General features: G+C 36.9%; 1 protein-coding gene across 3 annotated transcripts in view; it reads right to left on the reverse strand.

Annotated features, from left to right (window-relative positions):
• Window positions 1-736: 736 nt before the first annotated feature.
• LOC100698779 (5-hydroxytryptamine receptor 3A) overlaps window positions 737-23,250 on the reverse strand; it is a 29,767-nt gene continuing 7,253 nt past the window's right edge. The window contains exons 1-12 of one of the 3 annotated variants that reach the window (XM_019362226.2): window positions 16,026-16,086; window positions 12,388-12,453; window positions 11,074-11,142; window positions 10,231-10,394; window positions 8,615-8,659; window positions 8,397-8,506; window positions 7,127-7,296; window positions 6,859-7,016; window positions 2,925-3,135; window positions 2,731-2,856; window positions 2,487-2,560; window positions 737-2,073 (exon numbers count right to left, since the gene is read on the reverse strand). In XM_019362226.2, the coding sequence (XP_019217771.1) occupies window positions 1,921-2,073; window positions 2,487-2,560; window positions 2,731-2,856; window positions 2,925-3,135; window positions 6,859-7,016; window positions 7,127-7,296; window positions 8,397-8,506; window positions 8,615-8,659; window positions 10,231-10,394; window positions 11,074-11,142; window positions 12,388-12,453; window positions 16,026-16,065 (1,386 nt within the window). In that variant the 5' untranslated portion in view covers window positions 16,066-16,086 and the 3' untranslated portion in view covers window positions 737-1,920. Of the gene's footprint in view, window positions 2,074-2,486; window positions 2,561-2,730; window positions 2,857-2,924; window positions 3,136-6,858; window positions 7,017-7,126; window positions 7,297-8,396; window positions 8,507-8,614; window positions 8,660-10,230; window positions 10,395-11,073; window positions 11,143-12,387; window positions 12,454-15,970; window positions 16,087-23,250 lie in introns of those variants that run through there. The other 2 variants (XM_025909513.1, XM_025909514.1) reach the window with 2 other exon arrangements.

Here is a 23,250-nt window from a genome sequence, read left to right on the forward strand (position 1 = left end):
CCACACCTGTCGATTCAAGCGTTGCGACCCCGAAATTTAAACCTTAAACAACTTGTAACAATTTAAATAACTATATTCACTATACTGTGGGTCTCTTTACACACAGTACAGTTGCCATGAAGGGGAGTTCGGTATAGACATCAAAAGTTTGTACTAGTCTGTAAATATATTGACTTTTATAGATGAAGCTAGCCACTTTAACATGACAGTCTCATCGGTAATTCTAAATTTGCGGGAAAGGTGTGTTAGTTGTGCAAGAAACATACAGAGAAAGGAGAAGTTTGTTTATTTATTTTTACATTTTTAGAACCAGATGACAGGACTGATTATTTCATGCTAATACACAAAGTATCTAGGAAGCAAATAGATTTACAGGAAACATGAGCTACAATGCTTGATGTTGCAAGAAATAAGCAAGGTGTGGCTATTGTAGCTCAGGAGGTAGAGCATCTACTGTTTGGAAGGTTGGTGGTTCGAGAGACTGCTCCAGTCTCCATGCTAAATATCCTAACCCCAAGTTGCCTTCTCTTTTGCCTAAATAAGGCAAGTTGTATAAAGCATTTCAATTGCTCAGGTAGAGTAGAAAAGTACCATTTAAGATCCAGTCCATTTACCATATTTGACACAAGTCATAAAAGAGCTACACTTCCAGTACACTGTACTTTAAATATATTCAATGGTTAGAATTGACAGAACATTAGCATTTTGTTTATTACTTATCAAACATGTACATATATCAGTAATTTGTGTCAAAATTAATGAAATGAAATGTTCCATTATAGGCTGACATTGCTCAAGTTCCTCTCCATATGAATACAAAGTTTAAGTGAGCTTAAAGAAAATCTTTAAAAGAAGTAGAGAAGTTAGTTCTCCATTCCACTGCATACCAGACAACACAAACAATGTGTTAGACTGTCTTAACTTCACCCATTGTATAAATATGCTATAAACTGTATTCAAAGGGAGCTAAAAAAACAGACTTTAAAGGCAAACCAACAGGATTAAATGTAATTAACACAACATAAATACCTAAGACAGAGATAGAGTAGATAATAAGATGCAAGGGGATACTAGAGAGGCTAGACTAAACTAAAGAAGAGAATCAAATATAAAGAACAACTCCGGACACCAACCAAAAACAGAATACAAACTAAAACTAATGACTAAGAAGCTTAAGGACCAGATATTACATTGCAGCGAACATGCAGTATCTGCAAGCTGTTAGTTACATTACAGCTAACCACTGGATTGTCCCTTTTCAGTGCAACTAGTCAAATAACAAGGACCCAAATACTGCCAGAGACAAAGACAGTCAAAGTGGACAGTATATCCTTGGTTTCTCGCAGCAATGGGCAGCCTGAAACTGATCCCCTTAAACTGATTTTTAGGTTTAGTGTCCTTATTTTCCTCCAAGTTATCAATTCTGTCACTAGTTAGCTAAGATAAACTAATGTAAGTGTATTTGCTGCAACCGACCTGGTGACATAACATCCTGTGCTGACAGAAGATGGTGCTAAACATCCTTTTAAAACTTTAAGCACTTATTTCTTAAATCCAGCTTCACAGACACTGTTACACCCCTTTCAGTTTTGAGAGTAGGGCTCCATGATGTAAATTAGTCTTTATATGTGTCGTGTTTCATATCCTCTTTAAACACTTCTGATTGGTTTTAAAGCAAATTACTGTGAACCATCATCAACCTGCACTTTAATAGAACGGGTTTTATTTGGACCAATGGAAAAGAACAGCAGGGGTGAACACACACTAAAAATAAGTTCATGCTGATCTTAATCACTTCATGTTTTTGTTTTTTTTTTTGTTTGCTTTTTACTTCAGCCCTAGTAGTTTTCACTGTTCCACAATGAAAACAAAGTTCCCAAAAACACAGTGAGTGTTGTGATATAAAAAATTAAGAAAATCTTATTGATTTTTTTTAGCTATTCTAGTCCAGTAGCCAGGCTTCACGTCTTTCCTTTTACTGCCAAGCAGATTCATTGTTTTCCCGTTCTCTTCCAGTTCATTTGAGACTTGTTTGAGATTAAGGGATGCCTCCATCAATTTGCTGCTGCTATCCTGTAAAAGTATAGATTTATTTTTTAAGAAGGAAATGAACAAGCTTGCAAATTATATACAGAAATAAATTAAGTATTAATTTACACATAACCATATCTCTAAGGAAATATATAACTTTATTTGTGGGCAGCTACAGTTTAGATTGGATGGGTTGTTACCAACATCTGCGGAGAATTTCATATCAATAATACCTTTAAAAAAAAGATTTACTTAGAAAATTGGTGATGTGTTTAATACTTTACCTGCTGTACATGTATGGTGAAATGACTGCTGGTACATTTTAAAAACTGGTTTGTTGCCATTGTGACTGGAATAATAGTTTAACTGATGTACAAACACACATTTTAACTTTCATGCAACATGACAACTTTTTATACTTGTTTTTTTTTTCTTAAAAACGTGTTAATTCTCACCTCTTTGGTCACAGATTCTGTTTCATCAGGCGATGCATCATATACAGGTGCACAGTGACAACATTTCTTCATCCCTGGAATGACATATTAAACACAAAAAGCAACATAATTGAAACCATAACCAGAAATGTAAACTTGCATACATGATAGCTTTTAGATCCAAAAGTAGAATAACTGTTATGATTAAGCTCACCTGTAAAAACAGCATTTTAAGTTTTAAGTAAGGTTTTTCTCTGCTACTCACTTAGGCTTTGGTCACCATCTGTCTTGTTGTTTTGTGTAGCAGAGTCTTTATCAAGCAGATGCATCACTAAAATGCTTTCCAAGAGGCTGAGCATCATCAGAGTAAAAACCCCAATGCAGTAGAGAGCTGAGGAGAGTGGGTTGTGTTAATGTGATTAACTAATGTGTTCCATCGAATAAACTCTACTTGTTTACCTATAAGTGGAACCTTGTCTGAAGAGCTGGGCAGAATGTCATTGAGAATAAGTTGCATCACGGTGACAGCAAGCAGGACAGTCACCTTGAAACTGAGCTTCTCACCCCCACTATCTGAGATCAGGAAGGAGACCAAATCCAGAATCAAGAAGAAGAGGATCGGCAGAATGAAATTGGCAATGTAGAGGACAGATCTCCTCTTCATGGTAATCTGTGAAATCATGTGTCAAGTGGTTAATCATCCTTCTACTTTACATTAACTATTAAGGCAGGCAAAAAAAGTAAATAAGGAAAAACAAGTGTGCACAGAGAAAAGATGCAAATGCAGAGAACGCTGAGTGAGAAAAATCACCTTCATGCTTATGACACTGACTTTTGTTCTGTCCTCATCACAACTTCAAATTACACTGAGAATGTTTCAGAAAGCCAGAGAAAGTATAGTATAGTATAGTATACATGGGTAGGGCTGCTCGATTATGGCAAAAATGATCATCACGATTATTTTCACTGAAATTGAGATCTCGATTATTTGACCATATTTATTTAACAATAACAATGTATTGAATAATGGCTTTAAAGATTGTCAAAAAATAATATAAAATAGTGTGCAAATACTGATAACAGTGGAAATGTTTGCAATATAAAAAATAAATGAAAAATGTAAACATCTATGTTTAGTGAACTTCAAAATACTGCACAATATTTGATCCACGTCTGACTCCGCGAACCCATAATGTTTCCACCAATGTTCCTTCAAATATTTCATGTGTCTGAGCGAACACACAAACTCCCTGAGCAGTCCCTTGGACCACTGTGAGCGACATCAGACGTGTGCACTGTGGTCACGCCAGCATCGAATCCATCCAAGTTACATGGTTTATTAAAATAATCAAATTACAGCATTTACATTTATGTTAGACTACTTTTAATTAACTGCTTTAGCCCACTTACAATGAAAATTTAAAAAATCTTGTTCATGACCTGTGTAGTATGTTAACACTATTGGAAGTAAAAATAACTTGAACTCCAATTTTGAAAACACAACTTTCTTTCTTTCTTTTTTTTTCATAAAGCTCTGACTTGTATTATGAGTCTGTGGTCTGGGAGAGTCCTATAACTCTCTGTCTGCAAAATACAGTATATAATGACCAATGTTGGGCAATTAATTATATAGTTACTACTTCAAAAAAGTAACTCAGTTTGGCAAACAACAAAGGTTTTTGCAGCTATTTATTTTTTTTAATGCAGCCAAGGCGTTTTTTTTAAATAAACATTTCAAACTATTTACAGAACAATCAGCTGTTCTGCATCAAATTTGATGCCACACAAATTATTTGTGCCACTCCAAAAAATCATTTCTGTCCACTATGAGATAAAGGAGAACAACAGCCTGATACCTGCAGGCCTGACAACAGGAGATGTATCACTCCTGTAACACCTGTAACATTCAGCAGCCGCCTCATTGTTCTGACACACACAACAAAACTATTGACTATACTACACACTAACTACACAAGATTTGCGCTAAACGTCTCAAATCTCTCACATCTCAGAACACCGCCGTCACTCCTAAAACTTCCCCCCGTTTCTTAACAACTAGATGCCACGTTGCCATATCATTTTTTGATTGGTCGACACGGTACTTTTTTCGACCAATAGGAAAGGGTGGGGGGGTTTTGGTTTTGTTTTTGCTCACAGGCAGAGAGTGCTTTGAGCGTTTATAAAACGCCGTTTTTACCGTTTCTTCCTGCAGTAAATATAAACAACGACAGTATTCAGGAAGAAAACCAAACATTGCAAATATTTTTATCATAACTCTGGTTTTACGTGGCCTATCAACACAATTTAAAAACTGGTATAAAGTCCACACTTTTTCCGTCAATTGTTCCGTCTGTCCTGCTCACATCTCCAATGGTTGTACACGTTGTCATTAATGTGGCTTCACTGCACATCAGCCACGCCGCTTTGCCAGCTAAAAGACCGGTGTCGGCACATAAGGACGCTGTCATAGCCTGTCAACGACGTTGATTGGCTGCGTATATACCAATGTGAATCGCATTATTGGCTGGACTATAGGATAAGGTGGCATCGTTCTAATCCCATACAGGAGCAGCCAGTCACTTACTGACTAACACTGCAAAACAGAATTGTTAAAGTTTTAATTTTAATTTCAATTCAGGTTAGATTTTTTTTGTGCGCAACGCAGATTTTCTGTGCACAGAAACCGTGCCAGCAGTGCGCAATTGCGCACGTGCGCAGCTTAGAGGGAACATTGATTTCCACACCACTGAAGTCGTTTTACCTCTCTTTTCAACCAATGGCATTCTTTCTTCAGCAGCCATTATCCTCTCCTCTCCAAATAACTTCTGCTTAGCTTTCCGAGCTTCCCTCGGGTCCTCTTAATTGTTGTGACGCGTGTTCGAAACGCAGAGAGGTGCGCCCGATTTGCCACACGGAACAGCGCGAGAGTAAAGCACGAGGGAGGTGCTAATAATCGGCTCAGTCATTTTTAATGATCGTTGAAAACCCAGATCGTAATCGAGATTAAAATTCGATTAATTGAGCAGCCCTATACATGGGTATAGCACCTTTATTTTGAAAATTACCAAATTCTCAATGCCCTATGACTGGCTTCCTGCCCTTCTTCAGCTTCCATAAAAAATAGACCGGATTGTAATTTAAGACACTGCTGAAATGCATTGCGGAGCATCTAGAGGAATTGCAAATATCTCGAATGGATGTAACCAACTCCCGCAGCCACGTTGGCACCAGAACACTTTATTTCCTTCTCTTACAGACTTTCCTTGGTTGCCAGCACCCATTTGGTGCCCCTTGGTATCTCTTGCCTATGCCCCAATGTGCCCCTCTGTAAACACAACTCTTACTCTATTTCACCAGTAACCATAGAACAATCCGGCCAATCTCCAGGCCCAGCAGACTTGGCAACAGTCCATATACCCGTCATGGGGCCATGTTAGGTGAGTATGACCAAGTTCTCGGTGCTTTGGTCCAGCAACTTAAGCTAACTTCACAGCAGATTAGTCAAATGGATTGTACCCTGCAGGCCATTGACTCTAAGTTTACTCCCACTTTTTGTTACAATGCTCCTTGTTGGTTGAACTCTCTGCTTGAGCTTTATCAAATGATTTCCCATATGGTTGGTCTTCTTGTGGGACCACTTGTTAGATTAGCCTTGGGCATATTTAACAACTAACCCAACATCTTGAGTTTATTTTGAAAGCTTAACCAGGCTAAACCAGGCTATCGTTGCGCCCAAAAGCGATCATCTGTCAAAACGTGATTGCCTGTATTCAATGACTTGTTGGCCTATAATATGTGAAACAAACATCAAATGTATCTCTGATGAATTATATTGATTCTTGAGCTACAAACAACATTCCTGTACAAATTTTTTGGCAGACAATCACGTTTTGGCACAATACCTTGTTTGATCACACCCTCTGTGAGGATGAGATTATTTGCCAGCTGTTTGCTTTCCATCTGGGAGAGGTTCAATAACATTTAAATATTTTTGGATTAAAAAACATCATATAATAATCATTTTATTAGATACTGATCTAGTTGGTTTTGTAGAATTGCTGCAGTATACTATTAGAACACAAAGACTTTTCTGACAATATACTTCTTCCCATAACCATTAAAGTAAAAATCAGCAATAAATAAACATTTGCTACATTCAGTGCATTTTTTTTTATCAACACACAAAGATTACTTTGTTGGAGTTTAAGAACACGGCAACCGAAGTAGGTGTCAGTAATCTTAAATGTGGTGAAGAAACCTAGGAATTGAAAGCTACCGGGGGGAAAAAGCTACACAATGGATTACCTTTGTTTTCATGACAAATGAATTAAACTAGAAATATGGTTTGGCTTGATGCTGTGTGGCTAAAGTGGATAAATTTCAAAATACTTACAGTGTAAACAAGCATAGATTGAAAACGGTCCAAATCACTGGTTTGGTTGTTGACTGTAATGTCAAGGAACTCCCATTCATCCTGTGTTTCTATCAAGTCTTTGGTCCACCTTGTTATCACTTTATCATTTTCCAGTGTTTTCAAATTTATTTCTCGAGCTGAAGTGGGAAAATGCAGTAATCAGATCAGTAAGGAAGAAAAATATGCTGTGGTATCTGATGACGTCTATTCCTGAGACCAAGAAAAACAAAATATATTATGAACTCACGAGTGTGTGTCATTGACTTGAAGGAGAGGTTGCAGCTCTGAATATCAAAGGGGAATTTGTACACATTCATCTTACAGGTGCTTACTACCACATGATCATTCCTAAATGAGACATTGCCATTTGAATAAATCGTCAGAAAAGGATTTGTAGTAGCTTTATCCTTCTCTGTCCTGAATGAAAATGAAAAACAAATTATTACACAAGGTATAGTGCAATTCCATAGCATCTATCATAGACCATGAGAAATGAAATTAAAGCAAAAGCAAGCAGCACATTTTATAAATACTTTTTTTTTCTAACAGTCCCTCCCTCTTTTTTTTTTAACACAAAGTGTAGGCACAGTTTTCATATTGTTTCCATGAAATAACAATGTTACATCATCACCATAACTGTTGGTGGGTCTGTGAATGTGAATACATTCCGACCAAGTGACCGAGTCCTTTTTTCTCTTTAATAGTTGTTTCTTTGTTGTTCTTGTGTTTCTTGTTTTTGTTTATCTATTATGGACTGCTGTCCCGCACAATGGAGCTCAGAATTTTATGGACAATTGTGGTGATAAACTCATTAGGAAGGCCAGCTCTGTTCTGGGATGCACCCTGGACTCAGTGCAGGTGGTGGGAGACAGAAGGACTCTGGCCAAAATAACATCTCTGCTGGACAGAGTCTCCCACCCCATGCATGTAAATGTTGCTGAACTCCAGAGCTCCTTCAGTGACAGACTGCTGCATCCTAGATGCATGAAGGAGCGTTTCCGCAGGTCCTTCCTCCCTGCAGCTGTCAGACTGTACAATCAAAACTGCTCCCAACAAACATAGATGTTTACATCAGTGCTGCAACAACTTCTCCTGTTATAACTGCACATTACATTTTCTCAGTCTATATATATACTAACTTATTGTAAGTTACATGTCTACTTTTTAATGCACAGGTACAATACACAACCTGCACTTTTCTAATTATTCTAAATATTCATAACTATTTAAACATCTTTCAGAATCCTGCTCTGTTTGCAAGCTATCTGTACGCTAATTTTAACAACTGTACTGTACTCTGCTCTGGTAACTACTGTCCATGATGTAAATATGCAAAAATTGTGTTTTCTGTCCTATGTCCTGTTCTTATGTTTTTGTGTGGGTTTTTTTTTGCTGCTGATACAACCAAATTTCCCCTTGTGGGACAATTAAATGATTATTTTATTCTATTCTCCGATTCTACATCTAAGAGTGTATGGATAGAATATAAAGATTAAGCATATTAATGTTAAACTTACATTTCTTCGATAATTAAATCTGGCATCCATAACAGTTCAGTAGGAATTGTTATGGATTCAAGTCCACAGAATTCCTTTGGGTTCCAAGAAATGTGCTCATTTTTCCATCTCTACACAAGGTTTTGTAAAAGAGAAGGGAGGGATGCAAGCAAGAAAAATAGATGAAATCCACATTTCAACAATAGCTTGAAATTGTGTATTTCTAATGAAAAACTTACCAAAAATACCCAAATATAAGAAATGAAGATCTGTTCGGTTTCTTTCTGTGAGCAAAGAAATCAAGGGTGACACTAGATTAGACTAGGTGCCTGAGTATTCCATATGTGGTCACAGAAATGGTGAAGAGGTCCCAAAAACAGACCCAAATAATTTTTATTCCAGATGGAAATAACAATTCTTTATTTACAGTGGATCTTATATCTTGCCAGCGATGCAATTAGCAAACTGTAGCTAACAAAAGCGCTGTAAAACTAGGGATTGGTACGGGTATCGGTTCTGACATAAACGGTAGTAACCAGACTGAAAAGCAGCGCACATTTCGGTGCTTTATTTCAGTGCTTTTTTTCCCCTGAGATGTCATACACTTTGGATTCTAGCCAATCATTTTACCTTTGCAAGGATAGTAGGCGGGCCCAGGTACGTACGTTCTTTTAGAGCAGAGCTACAGATTAAAAATGCCCAAGGCGAAGCGGTCAAAAGTCTGGCTGTACTTCACAGCAAAAGATCCAAACTCAGCAGCCTGCAACAAGTGCTTTAAGCTGATACTGTGATACTGTGCAAAGGAGGTAACACCTCGAATCTGACGACGAACCTGGCGACGCATTGCGTTTTTTTAAAAGTCGAGAAATGCACTGTATTTGATAGCTTGCTGCGAGACCTCACACCGAGCACATCTACTGCGGGTGGGTTGCCTGTTATTGGACCCGGAGTTAGCAACATCCCCCAAGAACCTGAAGAGTAGAGTCCTGGCCCCTAGCCCTGCCAGTGTAGCAGAAATGATGATGATGATGGCAGCAGTAGCTGTTCTTCTCTGGGTGAGTAGCTTAATGTTGTTCGTGTGTAATTTACGTTGAGTATGCTAACCACGTTATTACATTAATGCATGTAAGGTGAACTAGCAAACACCGTCGTAGTTACATGCGGCTGTCTTGTTGTTTGATGGCAGATACTCCCTTCACCCTGGCCAAAAAGGCTAAAATGACCAAAGAAAAAGTGGAAAACAGTTAAACATGAGAGGTTTTTGAACAAAGTTTGTGTTTTTTCCATTGTTTAAGCACTGCTTCCAGCCAAGAGTGAGACCATATATGCCCTATAGCTGCAGAAAAGGCTAACATTGTCATCGTTTTACACAAAATAGCTAAACATCAGAGGTTTTTGGACAAAGTTTGTGTTCTCCATTCTTTAAGCACCAGTTCGAGCACCGTTTAAGCACCGGCACCGTTTCAAAAGTACCAGTTTGGCACTGGTATTGGATCAAACCTAAACGATACCCATCCTTATGTAAAACACAATACCTTTCCTTATTATAAAATACAAATTCAAAATTTGTAAGGCTCTAAAAACCTAGCAATGTATATCTTTCATCATTAAACTTCAGAGTGCAAGCACATGGCCAAAACTTGAAGACACCCCACAACAGTATTAACTAATAATAATAGCTATAAGTATAGAGCATTAATAATAGCAAATAACTAGAGTAAAGAATTAATGTTTTCTCTTTTAGCAGAAGGGAATGATGCTTCATGAGCAAAAATAGAAAAGAATACACACACACACACACACACACACACACACACACACACACACACACACACACACAGCTTGAACTACTTACCATATCTAGGATGCCAAAAACTTTCATTAGATGTAATACCTCTGTAACAGTATTGTAGTTTTTCACAGGCCTTGTCAGAGTGTAGTTATTATTGTCTTTGTTCAGGTTTAGAAACCTTATAACATCGTTATAACCACAGTTTCCATTATTGTTCTCTTCTTTTTCTGAAACATCATCAAGACACTTTAATGATGATATCCATACAATTTAATTTAAATCAAATCAAAATGTATTTATATAGCACATTTAAAAACAACAACGTCGATCAAAGTGCTTCACATATTAAGAGCAAGTACCAACAGTGAGACAACAGCAACACAAGACAAACATAGAAGCCTGCCAAATGATAATCAACTAACTTGAGTCAAGGCCAAAGTAAATAGATGAGTCTTTAAGTGAGATTTAAAAGACTGAATAGTATCAGAAGTACGAATGGCAATAGGGAGATTCTCATTGTACAAGTGTATAGTGACAATAAAGGCATGCTATTCTATCTATTCTAATTGGAAACAGTTGAGAAAAGAGTGTGGGGGGCCAAAATAAAATAAAGGGAGGTACAGTAGTCTAGTCTCGAAGTAATGAGACTATTACTTCGGGGGGGGGGGGGGGATAGCTTGGCTTTAGTAATCAATTTAATCATTACCACTCTGCACATTACACTTTATTGTTGATAGTCATCTACAACACAATATGGAAAATTATAAATACAGTTTATTTTCACAAAATTTAACTGAATCTTTGACTGAATCCGAAGTTTATTTTCAGATAGTCTGCTTAATGAATCAAAAATAAATTGGCAGAGAAAGCAAATTATTGCACATGTATTTAAAAATAGACCTGTACCTCTCTTAAAGGTCCCGTTGGATGTCTGCTGATCAACATCTTGTGGCAATAAACCAGAGGCATTTCCACCTGGAATAAATAAATAGATAGTATTGCATATGATGAGTGTATATAACAACTGTATGTATGTACAATCCCATGAAAAAGTCTTTATTTCCCGTCTTATTTCTTAGTTTTTTGCATATTTGTCACACTTACTTGTTTCTGATCAGTAACCTGAATAAATAAGAAATCTATCAAGGGGAAAAAAGGTTCTCCAAACAAACCTGGTCCTCTTCCAACAATATCATACAAACAGTGAAACATGGTGGTGGTAGTGTGACAGTCTGGGGCTGCTTTCCTGCTTTACTTGTCATTATCAATAGAACCATAACTTCTGTTTTCTACCCAAAATGAGAATTTCTAGCCACCAGACTTGGACTGTGAAGTATTTGATCCAAAACACACAAGTACTTCTCTGAATGGTTCAAATAATAAAATGAAGACTTGAAGTTGCATACTGCAAATCCAGACTTAAATCAGACCCCAGTGTGGTTGAATTAAAACAACTCAGCAAAGAAGAGTGAAGCAAAATTCCCCCTGAGTGATTGCTTGACGCTTGATTGCAATTCTTGCTGCTGATGGTGGGACAATGGTACATTGCCCATAACTTAACATGGTAAATGGCCTGTATTTATATAGCGCTTTACTGGTCCCAAAGCGCTTTACATATCCAGTCAGCGCTTTACATATCCAGTCATCCACCCATTCACACACTGGTGATGGTAAGCTACATTGTAGCCACAGCCACCCTGGGGCGCACTGACAGAGGCGAGGCTGCCGGACACTGGCGCCACCGGGCCCTCTGACCACCACCAGTAGGCAACGGGTGAAGTGTCTTGCCCAAGGACACAACGACCGAGACTGTCCGAGCCGGGGCTCGAACCGGCAACCTTCCGATTACAAGGCGAACGCCCAACTCTTGAGCCACGATCGCCCCGTGGTTTTAATCATCATTAAAAACTGCATTTTGTAGTTACTCTGGTTATTGTTTGTAATGTTAATGTTGTCTTTGCTTGATGATCTGAAATATATGTGTGTGACAAACAGGCTTCTCATATACATGTACTGTCTTTATGACATATATACTGTTTCTTACTATAGAAAGTACTAAATTAACAATATAAACAATAAATATAATCTAATAATATAATCTAGATAGTCAAAAGAAGTAATGAATACATTTATAAAACAGAAAAGCTAACTGGCTATATAATTAATTTAAAATGCATATATTTATAATTCCTGACAACTTTTGAAGTGCTCTTTCTGTACCCATAGTAATGGTGTCACTGGGCATCTGTTGATCATCGTGTAGGTCTACAGTGAAAGCATTTCCACCTGGCAGAAAAGAGTACAAGAACATGTCAGTTTTTTCCCCTTTATTAATGAAATCTGGATGTTTCGTTAAATAGTGATTAAAAACATGCACATCTACTGCATTAAATGTTGTAACATTTGTAATTTTAGAGTTTATAAAATATATAACTTATTTCATGAGTAGGGTTTACTTTTTTTTTTTTTTACCTCATCCTATATTTAACTTCATCACATTTCTTAATTCATTATACACAGTTCTTGTAGCGAAATCACATGATATAATATTACACAGATAAAACACAAGATGATGCCAGACCCTCCATAACATTATATATATATATATATTTCTATACAATTCTAGATGCCCCCACTTACCAAACTCATACTTCTAATAGGGTTTACTATTGTGTTACTGGTGATGAATTTTTACCTTGAATTCATTCAAATGTATGCAATTTTTAACTGACCTTCAGCAGTGGTAAAGGCAGTGGAAATATTGGCTGCAATATACAGACCCCATGAATTCTCTTAACTCTAGCCAGACCTGGCTGTTGAACAGGCCAAGGAAGATATAGCTTTACACAGTTATTCTTTTTGGACCTTTATAGTTTGTATTTCACTTAATGATTAATTTAATTTCCATTTTCGTTATACATTGACTTACTGGTTAGCTGTTGGCACAAAACAAAATTGTTAAGTTTAGAAAAAGAAAAGGAAATTCAAATTTAATTCCACGTATGCCACAGTTGATCTTGTAAAGTACCTAAGTTGAATGCTGCTGACTTATTCACAGAGCTACTTCTTGTAGCGACATCACATGCTTCAATGATTCAGTATATTCAGACTTTCATTCCATATATAAATATCTGTGTGTGTGTGTGTGTGTGTGTGTGTGTGCATAGAGAAAGTCTAAAGAAAACTATCTGGTCTTTAAGTGATGATGTGATGAAACCTTGTCCCTAACCATTGGGAACCCTCACGTTAACTTTTATTGAGTGGAAAAAAGTTAGCATTTATCCTCCAGCTTCACTGTGTTTATGTTATGCTAACATAGCTGTGTCGCTAGCGATCACGCAGCACATCATTATATACCAGCTAGTCCAACTTGAGTAACCCTACAAAACGTCACTGCTGTTTAACCTTCCTGGCTTCATTTATGTCGGAAGTGATAGCAGAGCTGTACGTCTTAATTTGTTTCAGAAATCTCTCAGTCTGAACATGGTATATTATATTTGGATGGAAACTAGCGAACTAACTCCCTGCTAACTTCTAACGCTGTTAAATTTCATACATTTTGTTTTCATTGATGCCTGGATGTTAAACTTAATTGTTACACCTTAGAGCAGCCACACTGATCATTTTATTACAGACAAAAGAATTTAGACAGTTTTTTTTTAAACTGAGTGATGCTGCAGTGATTGTTTGACTTAGGGACCTGCAGCGGAGTTTGGGCCCAGACACGGCTGATGACGTCAGACTTAAAGGCTGGATACAACCTATAATTGCAAAACTGAATGACATATAAGTTGGGTTATTTAGGAAAGAAACTCCTTGACAGACGTTTTTTTTATAAATGCCGCTCTGTAGTGCCTGACTAAAGCAAGCAGTTTGTACAGTTTATGTCAGTCAGTGCTAAACATCCTTCCTAGCAATACAAAATTGCAAGCACAGGTTTTATGTGCGTTTGAGAGGCAGCTGAATGAAAAGGCAACCTTGATTTAAGGGTGATACTCTCCAATGAAGGCTCACATACTTGTTGCAGTGTTGTCCTGAATGATTGTGTTGTCATTTAGACAAAAGCTCTAAATCAGTGCTGGTATACGAGGAGAAAAAGACAAAGCTGGAGACAAAGAAATTGTAGAGTTTTAAGGTGCTTGTGCAGTTACATGTAGTAACCTACATGTAACTACAAAAACTAGTCCATGCATTCATCTTTAGTAGGCTTGATTACTGTAACAGCATCTTTACAGGTCTACCACATCAGTCCAGCTCTGAGGTCTTTACACTGGCTGCCTGTCCGTCAGAGGATAGACTTTAAAGTTCTGATGCTGGTCTATAAAGCTCTAAATGGTTTAGGACCGAAATACATCAGTGACCTCCTGACCCAGTATGAACCTTCCAGATCTCTCAGGTCATCTGGATCCGGTCTTTTATCAGTTCCCAGAGTCAGAACCAGACACGGAGAAGCTGCATTCAGCTTTTATGCTCCTTATATCTGGAACAAACTCCCAGAAAGCCTCAGATCAGCTGAAACACTCAGTTTATTTAAATCCAGGTTGAAGACTCACCTGTTCTCAGCTGCTTTTGAATAAAGCACCAAATCCACACTTTTAAGCTTAAATTCCAAAACTTACATTTTAACTACTGATTTTATCTACTGTTCTGATTTTATCTACTGTTTTGATTTTTGATTTTATATACTGTTTTGTTTGTTTGTTTGTTTGTTTGTTTGCTTGTCTTAATCAATTTTAAATCATGCTTTTTATCTATTTTGTTTTTAATGTCTCTGTAAAGCACTTTGAATCACCTTGTGTTGAATTGTGCTATATAAATAAACTTGCCTTGCCTATTATGTTATAAACTGGTTGGGTATAACTAGGAAAAGACTTAATCCTGATATAAATGGTGGTTAAGTCCTACCTTAAAATTGCTTATAATAGTGCTGATCGCATCTTGTAGAGATATACTTTGACAGCTGATTCCACTTTTGGTCTGTACAGCTAAATCGTTGAACAAAAAGCACATTTAGAGGGAACAGAGTTAACTTCAGCCTGTCAGTGCGGTGAACCACTTGTGCACCTCGATTAAACAACCCCTCCTCCACACCATCCATTTTTAAAGTGATCGACAAACCCCAGCATTACAGAGACAAAGACAGATTAACAAAGACAAAAGCAAAGACTTTTCACACTTTCTTCCGTGAATGTCTGCCCTGCCTTAATTGTCTCCATGTCTGCTTTGTTCCCAAGTGTACACTATCACTTGTTTTAAACAGCATGGTTAAGATAAACTTTATTTAGTCTTGGTTGTTTACATCCTTTTAAAAATTTTTCATAATTATTTGTCCCCAGTGTCTTACATGGAGTTATATTTCCTCCCCTGCCATTGTCTGTTGATTTCAGCTGTTTATTGTTTACCTCCTGCTCACTTACTGATTACTCTGTGTGTAAATAGTCTTGTTCTTCCTCTCAGTTGGTAGCATCCAGTAAGTCCCTATGTGTTTCCATGCCATTCTGTGCTTTTTCTTGTTACTTTATTTTCACATGTTTGAATTTTTAATCAAATATCTTGCTTTTTGTTTTGTCTTCCTCCCACAAATGCATTTTGTTTTTATTAATGTGTTTAAAAGCCCTGACCCATTAATATTCTTTTTTAAAAATCTGGTTTTAGTAGAAACCGGAAAAATGTGTAATTTACCAACAGGATATTTCTGTCCTTTGGTGGTAAATGGCTGGTTTCAGAGGAAAACAGTCTTTATACTGAACTACACAATTACTACTTACTTTTATGAAGTTAAACTAAAGTGTTGATTACTTACATTTCAAAAGCACCATAAATCATCTCTATGAAGCTAGATGGAATTATCAGCTTACCTGTGAAGAAGATCAGAAAGAAGAAACCTGCTATCATCATGGCTTTCAGAGATTAATGAGCATCCTCGTCCTCTGGTTTCTCGAGATGCTTGCGGTTCTATTACTGTTAGTGCCCTGCCCTAGAAGAGGGCAGGGCAAATGTAAAAAACAATTGTCCTCTATTGATCCCAACAAAACAGCCTTTTCAGTGCATTTGATCCATTAATTGAACTTGATGACAGCAACTCAAATGCTGAGACGGGGCTATGTTTACCACTGTATAGCATCCCCTCTTAAAAGTCCATAAATCTAGGAACTGAAAATACCAGTTATTGGACTTTTAGGAGCAGAATGTTGTCCCATTTTTGTCAGACATAGTATAAGATTCTATCTTCTTAAAACTCTTGACTCTTTCAAGGACTTTTCTTTGCATGATGCACAAAATGTTTTGACTTGGTGAAAGGTCTGGACTGCGGGCAGGACTGTCCAATGGATATTTTATTTATATAGTGCATTTCATATATTATACTTATAAAGTGACTTCAGTACTGAGGTAGCATAGTGAAATTTCAATGGATGTAAAAGAATTCTAGCTGCTGGATTCTGCAATACCTTGACTCTTCTATTATGAGGCCATGCTGTTGTAATAGATACAGTATGTTGTTTACTAGAGGAAGGCAGATCAATTCAAATATTGATAGTATCGTAACTAACATTGGTATTTGTATTGAACACACACACACACACACACACACACACACACACACACACACGTGTGTATATATATATAGCCTGCTGAATTGTGCAAAATAGCTTTTTTTTATGAAAAAAAATTGCTCAAACATCAGTTATGAAAAATGTCTAAATCTTTTTGTGTTGACTGTGAGGTGTATTGCATTTAAACAACATAAGTTGTGCTTTAGAGACAGGTACATTTACATTTCAGGTCTCCAAAAATTCCAGTTTCAAAATGCATGAAAACCTGAAAGATACCCTGCATAAACTGCCTTTATAAGTTAAAAGTATAAGTATCAGTTTTGGTATCTGGTGCTAAATTATTACCAAGATCTGCAGTATTGCACACCACTGTTGTTTACTATTGTCTTGGTAAAATAGCAAGGTATTTCCCCCAAAAAGATATTATCTGGATGTAGGCATATATTTCTCTGATGTCTTTATGTAACCAATGTGTTCTTGCGTTGTGTCTGACGATGAAAGATAAAAAGAAAGACCTCCAAGTAAATAATTTGCCGGTTCCAGCTCCTCTCCCGCAGGGGAATTGTAGAAAAGGGCTCGCATTTATTTTTACATTAAACATAAAGTACAAACTTACATGAAACATATTTGACACAAGATGAAAAAAACACCAACACAAAATTTGACATACTTGATAATGAAAGGTAAAAAGAAAGACCTCCAAGTAAATAACTTGCCTGCTGCTAAAACCAAATATAAACAGTTGAGATAAGTTAGCTCAACCCACTACAACTTCCAAGCTAGCTTAACCCCTAAATAAACAAGATTTGACAGCAAGTAAGATCTGTATTAAAGCGAGCCAAAGTGATTTATATAGTTTTCAGCACTGAGAGGTCTGTGCTATGCAGCAGGATTTCATGTTAAACAGGTAACTTTCAACACCACAAAGATGGGGTACTGGGGTAGATCCAAGGGCGTAGATTTGGTTTTGGCATTGGTGGGGACGGATGATTCAACCATTGAACCCTGCCCTGTTTCTTTTTTTTCCCCCTTTTTGTCTTTGCTTCTTGATAAAAGAAGGAGAAATATACTTGCCTACATATGCTATTCTGCATACTTTTAAACCATTTAAAATTACAACTCATAGTTTTATATGTGAATTATATAATGTTAAATTACTTAAGTATTTAAGACTTTAGTTTATTTGAGCCATATTCCATATAAATCAGGTATCATACAAAAATAAAAATAGAGTCATGACAATAAAAGAATATGACTTTAAGGACTTAACAACATTACTTCAGTTATACTACACCAACATCTCTGATACATTAGCACTAAGGGAACACTGAATGACCTGGTGGCTTTTGTCCATAAAACTACTCATCTAAGATTACCACAAAGTAAAAGGTCTCTCAGCAAAATTCTGCAACATTTTAGGCGCGCTATTGTCCCGATCAAATCAGTGAGCTGGGATTTTTTACTCTAAACATGAACTACTGTTACAGCAACAGACATGGACTACTGGTGCCCCACACAACAACTCAGTGTCCACTATGTGAAGGAGCCAAACACATGCCTTCTCCTCTCGTTAACTGAGACAAACTGCTGGCATATTTGTTTTACATCTATACTGTCCAGTCTCTCCTGGTGGACATGGCATACAGCAGCATTGTTTAATCTCATTTGAGTCATTGTTAACCTTAGCCATGTTTTTAGTCTTCTGAGAGCACTGAAGCTTCTTTCAGCCTCAGTACATGTGTTTTATCCTCAGATTAAAATTATTATTATGTGCTTGATGTGCCTCACCTTTTGCCCTGGCTCTTCCCCTCTGACTGCACTAGGACATATTGCCACCTGATAAAATAACACATTGATTCGTGCCATATAAAAAGTGAGACATGTCAATTCAGATTCTTTGTCAAATATACACTAATGAATCAATTTACATCAGCAGCCTAACAATTGTCATGATAATAAATACTAGTTAATCTATAGCACCAAATCATCAGTCAGTCACCTGTGACCTCGCCTCTTCACCTCTGTCCGAACTACAACATGGCAGAGCTGCCTCTGTCACCTGATAAATAACAGTGAGACATTCCAAATACATGCAGTCACACATGTGCTTCAAATACAGTAATGAACCACCAAGTCAACATCCAATTTCACCTGTGATCTTGTATCACCATTGCTCTCTGAGCTTTGTGTTGGTTCTTCTGTCGCCTGACAAATAGGATATACATGACAATAAGAATAAAATGGGGAGCTGCTTCAGTGTTTCTGTCCATTTGTGCAGATCTTGACTCATCAGTATTGTTTGTAGGGTGAGTGCATTTTTAAAACAATTTGTGGAAACTGCACTACAAGGTGGAATATTTGCAAAATCATGACTACCTCATGATATTTTGTCTCAAAAATAAACCCTATGAATATGTCAGTACCATTAGGATGTAATATTTTGTCACCAACATTTTAACGTTAGACATCTAATTTTAACAGCCTCTGTAAACTAATATCCTGGCTTGCTCGAGGCTGCCATTTTCTCTGACAGTTTCAATCAAAATTAGAAATGCTACTCTGGGAGACTAGGATAATTAGTAGTGCTGCATGTTGTGCAGTTAGTTTCCAAAACACGTTATTCATGGTTACATACAATTTTAGACTGATGTAGGCCAAAGCCTAGCATAGCCTGTAACGTTATTATGACGGACACATTTTATGAGTTAACTTGGCTTTAAGTGACTTACAGGTTTCTTTGAAAAATACTTTCTTATATCCAGGTTCTTCCTTTGTGCTGCCATCCTCCTCTCCTCCTTGCAGGTCTTTTTTTTCTTTCTATCGGGTTTGTTTTTCTTTACTCGAAGAGATCAAATTATTGGTGGGGACAATTCAATAATCGCTGAATATTGGTGGGGACATGTCCCTTCCGTCCATGCCAAATCTACGCCCTTGGGTAGATCATCATACTTATTTATGCTGCAGACATAATGTTCCAGATTAGAGATCAACAAGTATTAAATCACTGCCTACTGTTTGAATTGGAATAGAATACAAATTGTAGGCAGAGAGCATAGGCCTGTGGATCGAGTCGAATGAGTCTCATTCATTAACATAGGCACAGCTGTAAGAACCAAACTGGCCATTGTACATAGATCATGTTTCTGTTGATGACTTTTCTATGAAAACTATTTTGTTTGTAAGAACAATAGTGAATGAAGCCCACTGGTGTCTGGAAATGTTTCTCTGCCAATGTATTGATACCCAGTTAATCATACCTATTTTAATGTAGTGGAATTTTGATATTAGGTAAGTCTTAGCAATTTTACATTGCAGAACATTATTCTGTTCCACAATTTATAGACACCGTTCTTGCTGATTGAATCTCTGCTCAACCTGTTACTGACCCTTTGCCAGTTAACCTAATGATTTGAGAAGTTTTCCCCCTGCTGTTTCTTTGTACTATTACAGTGTAAAACTACCAACTTTTTGTGCAATGTTTCTGCCATCATTTTCAAAATGACCTAATAGTTTTCTTTTCTTAAAATCGTACAGTTTCTCAGTTTAAACACATGATATTATCTATCTTTAGTTGTGAAAAACATTAGTTGGATTTATGAGATAATTCCAAATTTGGATTCTGTTAACATTTTACACAACATCTCAACTCTTTTGGAACTGGTTGTAAAAAGTGTCCATGTCGATGGGCCTAAGCCACATACAGAACTTCAAAATCTGTTGAGCCACAGATTTCAGGATGTGGGTAAAAGCTTTCAGAAGTTCATACAGTCCCAATAGCAACATGAAAGAACAGGGAAGTGGGAGAGACCACAGTTAAGTGCTCCATCAGAAGAGCCAGCTGGGTCATGTTTAAGAAAGGCAAGACAGCTATGTTTTTTTTTCCTCCTCAAGCAGAAAATCTTTCGCGGCAATTTCCAAGTTCCCTTCATGCTGGAATTTACTTTCACCACAATAAATGCATCCACTTTAGTCAATTACTGACATTATCGGCTCTACTTAGGTTACTGGGCAAATATCTTAAAAGGACATTAAAATAATACTTTTCCATTAGGCATCAGCATATAATGTTGGTTTATCAATAGCAAAACATGTCTTATAGCGGGAAGGATACAACAACAGTTGAATCAATTGCAATACGATATGAGATGGCATTTGCATGCCCCTTGAAGAATGGTGCATATGTTACACTGTAGAAAATAGATTAAAAATTATGTTTTTAGAATAGTTCACTGACCTTTCCATAAGTGGTAAAATGGAAAGTTCTGTAGATGTACAGTACACTCTCTGTACTATTTATGGACATTTACTCCAACTATACAATGGAAAATTATACAACTGAACAGATGTAAAGAAGGCGCTCCTGAAATATGGGTTATTAGAACAAAACAGATGGATGACCACAGCCCTCTCAACACAAGCCTGACTTGTTCCCCATATAATAATAAAACACAGAATAAAACAATAAAATAAAAATAGATAAAGACAGATTACTATACCAAACAAGATATAAGTGCATTTACTGGATTTGTTTTGTCTGCTCTTGCTTTTCAAAGACAATGGGGCACAAAGTACAGTAAGTGCTTGTTCTCATGAAAGCTGCTGTTTACAGTTTAAAAGTTAAGTGAATTAGGATCTGTGTCCACACTTGGGGTTTATTTTCTAATTTTCTATAAAAATCCTCAGTAGTGACAATCCTTAAACTCCATGGTTCAAAATCATCCTCAGTGCACACTTTTTTCGCCGCTGTGCTCTAGATGCTCTCAGCTGTTTAACTTTAGGGAGGGGAGAAAAGTTTGACACATTTCACAACCATTAAATGTTAGAGACGCCTTTGAAAATGAGGTCATGTTCACTTCCCAAGCAAAAATGTCTGCTTGTGCTCACAGACCCTAAATTTCAACAAATAAGACAATAATAATTTTAAACTGCTAAGTGACACAAGATGCTAGGGGAAGAACAAGCATGAAGTGAGACGCTGTGTGTGTACATGTGTGCACAGATGTGTTCTTGGTACCAGTGTGACAAAGTCCAGAAGGCAGTCTAAATATTCAGTCCATCAAGTTCCCTCTGAGCTTTAAAGAAAATAAACTCAGCTTTTCCTGGTCGTTTAAAGCTTTTTAGTTCATACAGGAACTTAATCACTCTGGGTGAATATTGTCGCTGTTTTGTTCCCCCATCTCAGTAATGAAGCTTGGTCAGGACTTATTCAGCAGAAAAAACTTCAACAAAAAGAAAAAAGTTTTTTGTTGCTCTTGTTTACTTTTAAGCTAAAAAATAGACTGAGTGAAGCTACAAAGCTTAATACTGAGAAAATTGAGGTGGAAAATGACTTGAAAATAAAGTGAATTTAATGGATTTGTATACGTCACCATTAAAAGTCAGCAAGAAAGAACAGTGTTTTGGTTTTGGGCAGATCTGCTATGTATTGTCATTATTAATTTTACTATAATACACATAACAGCTTTCAATTGCAATATAAGCAGTTTATAATCAAACTAACATATATACATTGAAAAACTACAATCAATAATAACATTAAACTCACCTTGTTATATAAAAGGTGATCAGGCTTTTTCTTCAACAAAGTCTGTGATCATAGGTGAAGTAAGGGATATTTTTCCAGTGCAGGGGATCGAAATGTTGAAATATCTCTGCTTACTGTTAGGCTAAAAGTTTTATACGGATGTAACAATTTCTAATGTGTCAGCAGTATCCCCATAAGGCATATAACAGCCCTACACACCAGCACTGTGCTTATATTATACTTTAATCACAATACATTTATAATACAATTACATTAGCTTAACAGTGTCACAAAAATAAGCCACATACTTCAAATGACTTGCTTAGCATTACATAAATCACATTTTCAGCAAAAGTTAGAATGAAGACATAGTTGCAGGGAAAATGTGTCTGCTTGAAAATGTTAACTAAATATTTCTATGTGCTACAACATGGACATAATGATAAATATGCTGAGGTAAAACTGCATCAGCCAGGCAGGTCTGAGGCTAAAACTGGGTTTAGTGAAACTCTGCCCGAAACCCTTTAAGGTCTAAAGTAGAGGCAACTGTAAATCACAAGTATTACTATAGAACTTATTAGAGTCCTAAAACTATTCCTTCCTGTCTATAGCTAAGTAGAACCATGAAGTTTTAACTTTTCCCAGTTATCTACATTAGTGTTTTGGGGATATGTGCCATGGCACATATTTCACGTTAGAAAAATCACACAGCACACCACCAAAAAAAAATTGTCACAAAAAGCATATTGATGATTTTTCCCCACGCACCAGGTATAGCGGAATTGGCTTGGTTTTTGCCCTGGTATACCTTTTTTGCTTTCTTCTGACCACTACTCATGGTAGGGTTGGAATTTTCTCCAGGACCCAGGTCAGATTGGCTACTTTTTCTTTTCAAATACTTATCTATTGTTATTATGCGCTGTTGTCTAACTCACAGCATGACTATTATGTAATTTCTTCTTTGTCTTCTTCTGTTTTACTGGCAGTTGGCAACCCATTTAATTA

This window comes from Oreochromis niloticus, linkage group LG8 (assembly GCF_001858045.2).
Source record: "Oreochromis niloticus isolate F11D_XX linkage group LG8, O_niloticus_UMD_NMBU, whole genome shotgun sequence".
Classification (NCBI taxonomy): domain Eukaryota; kingdom Metazoa; phylum Chordata; class Actinopteri; order Cichliformes; family Cichlidae; genus Oreochromis; species Oreochromis niloticus.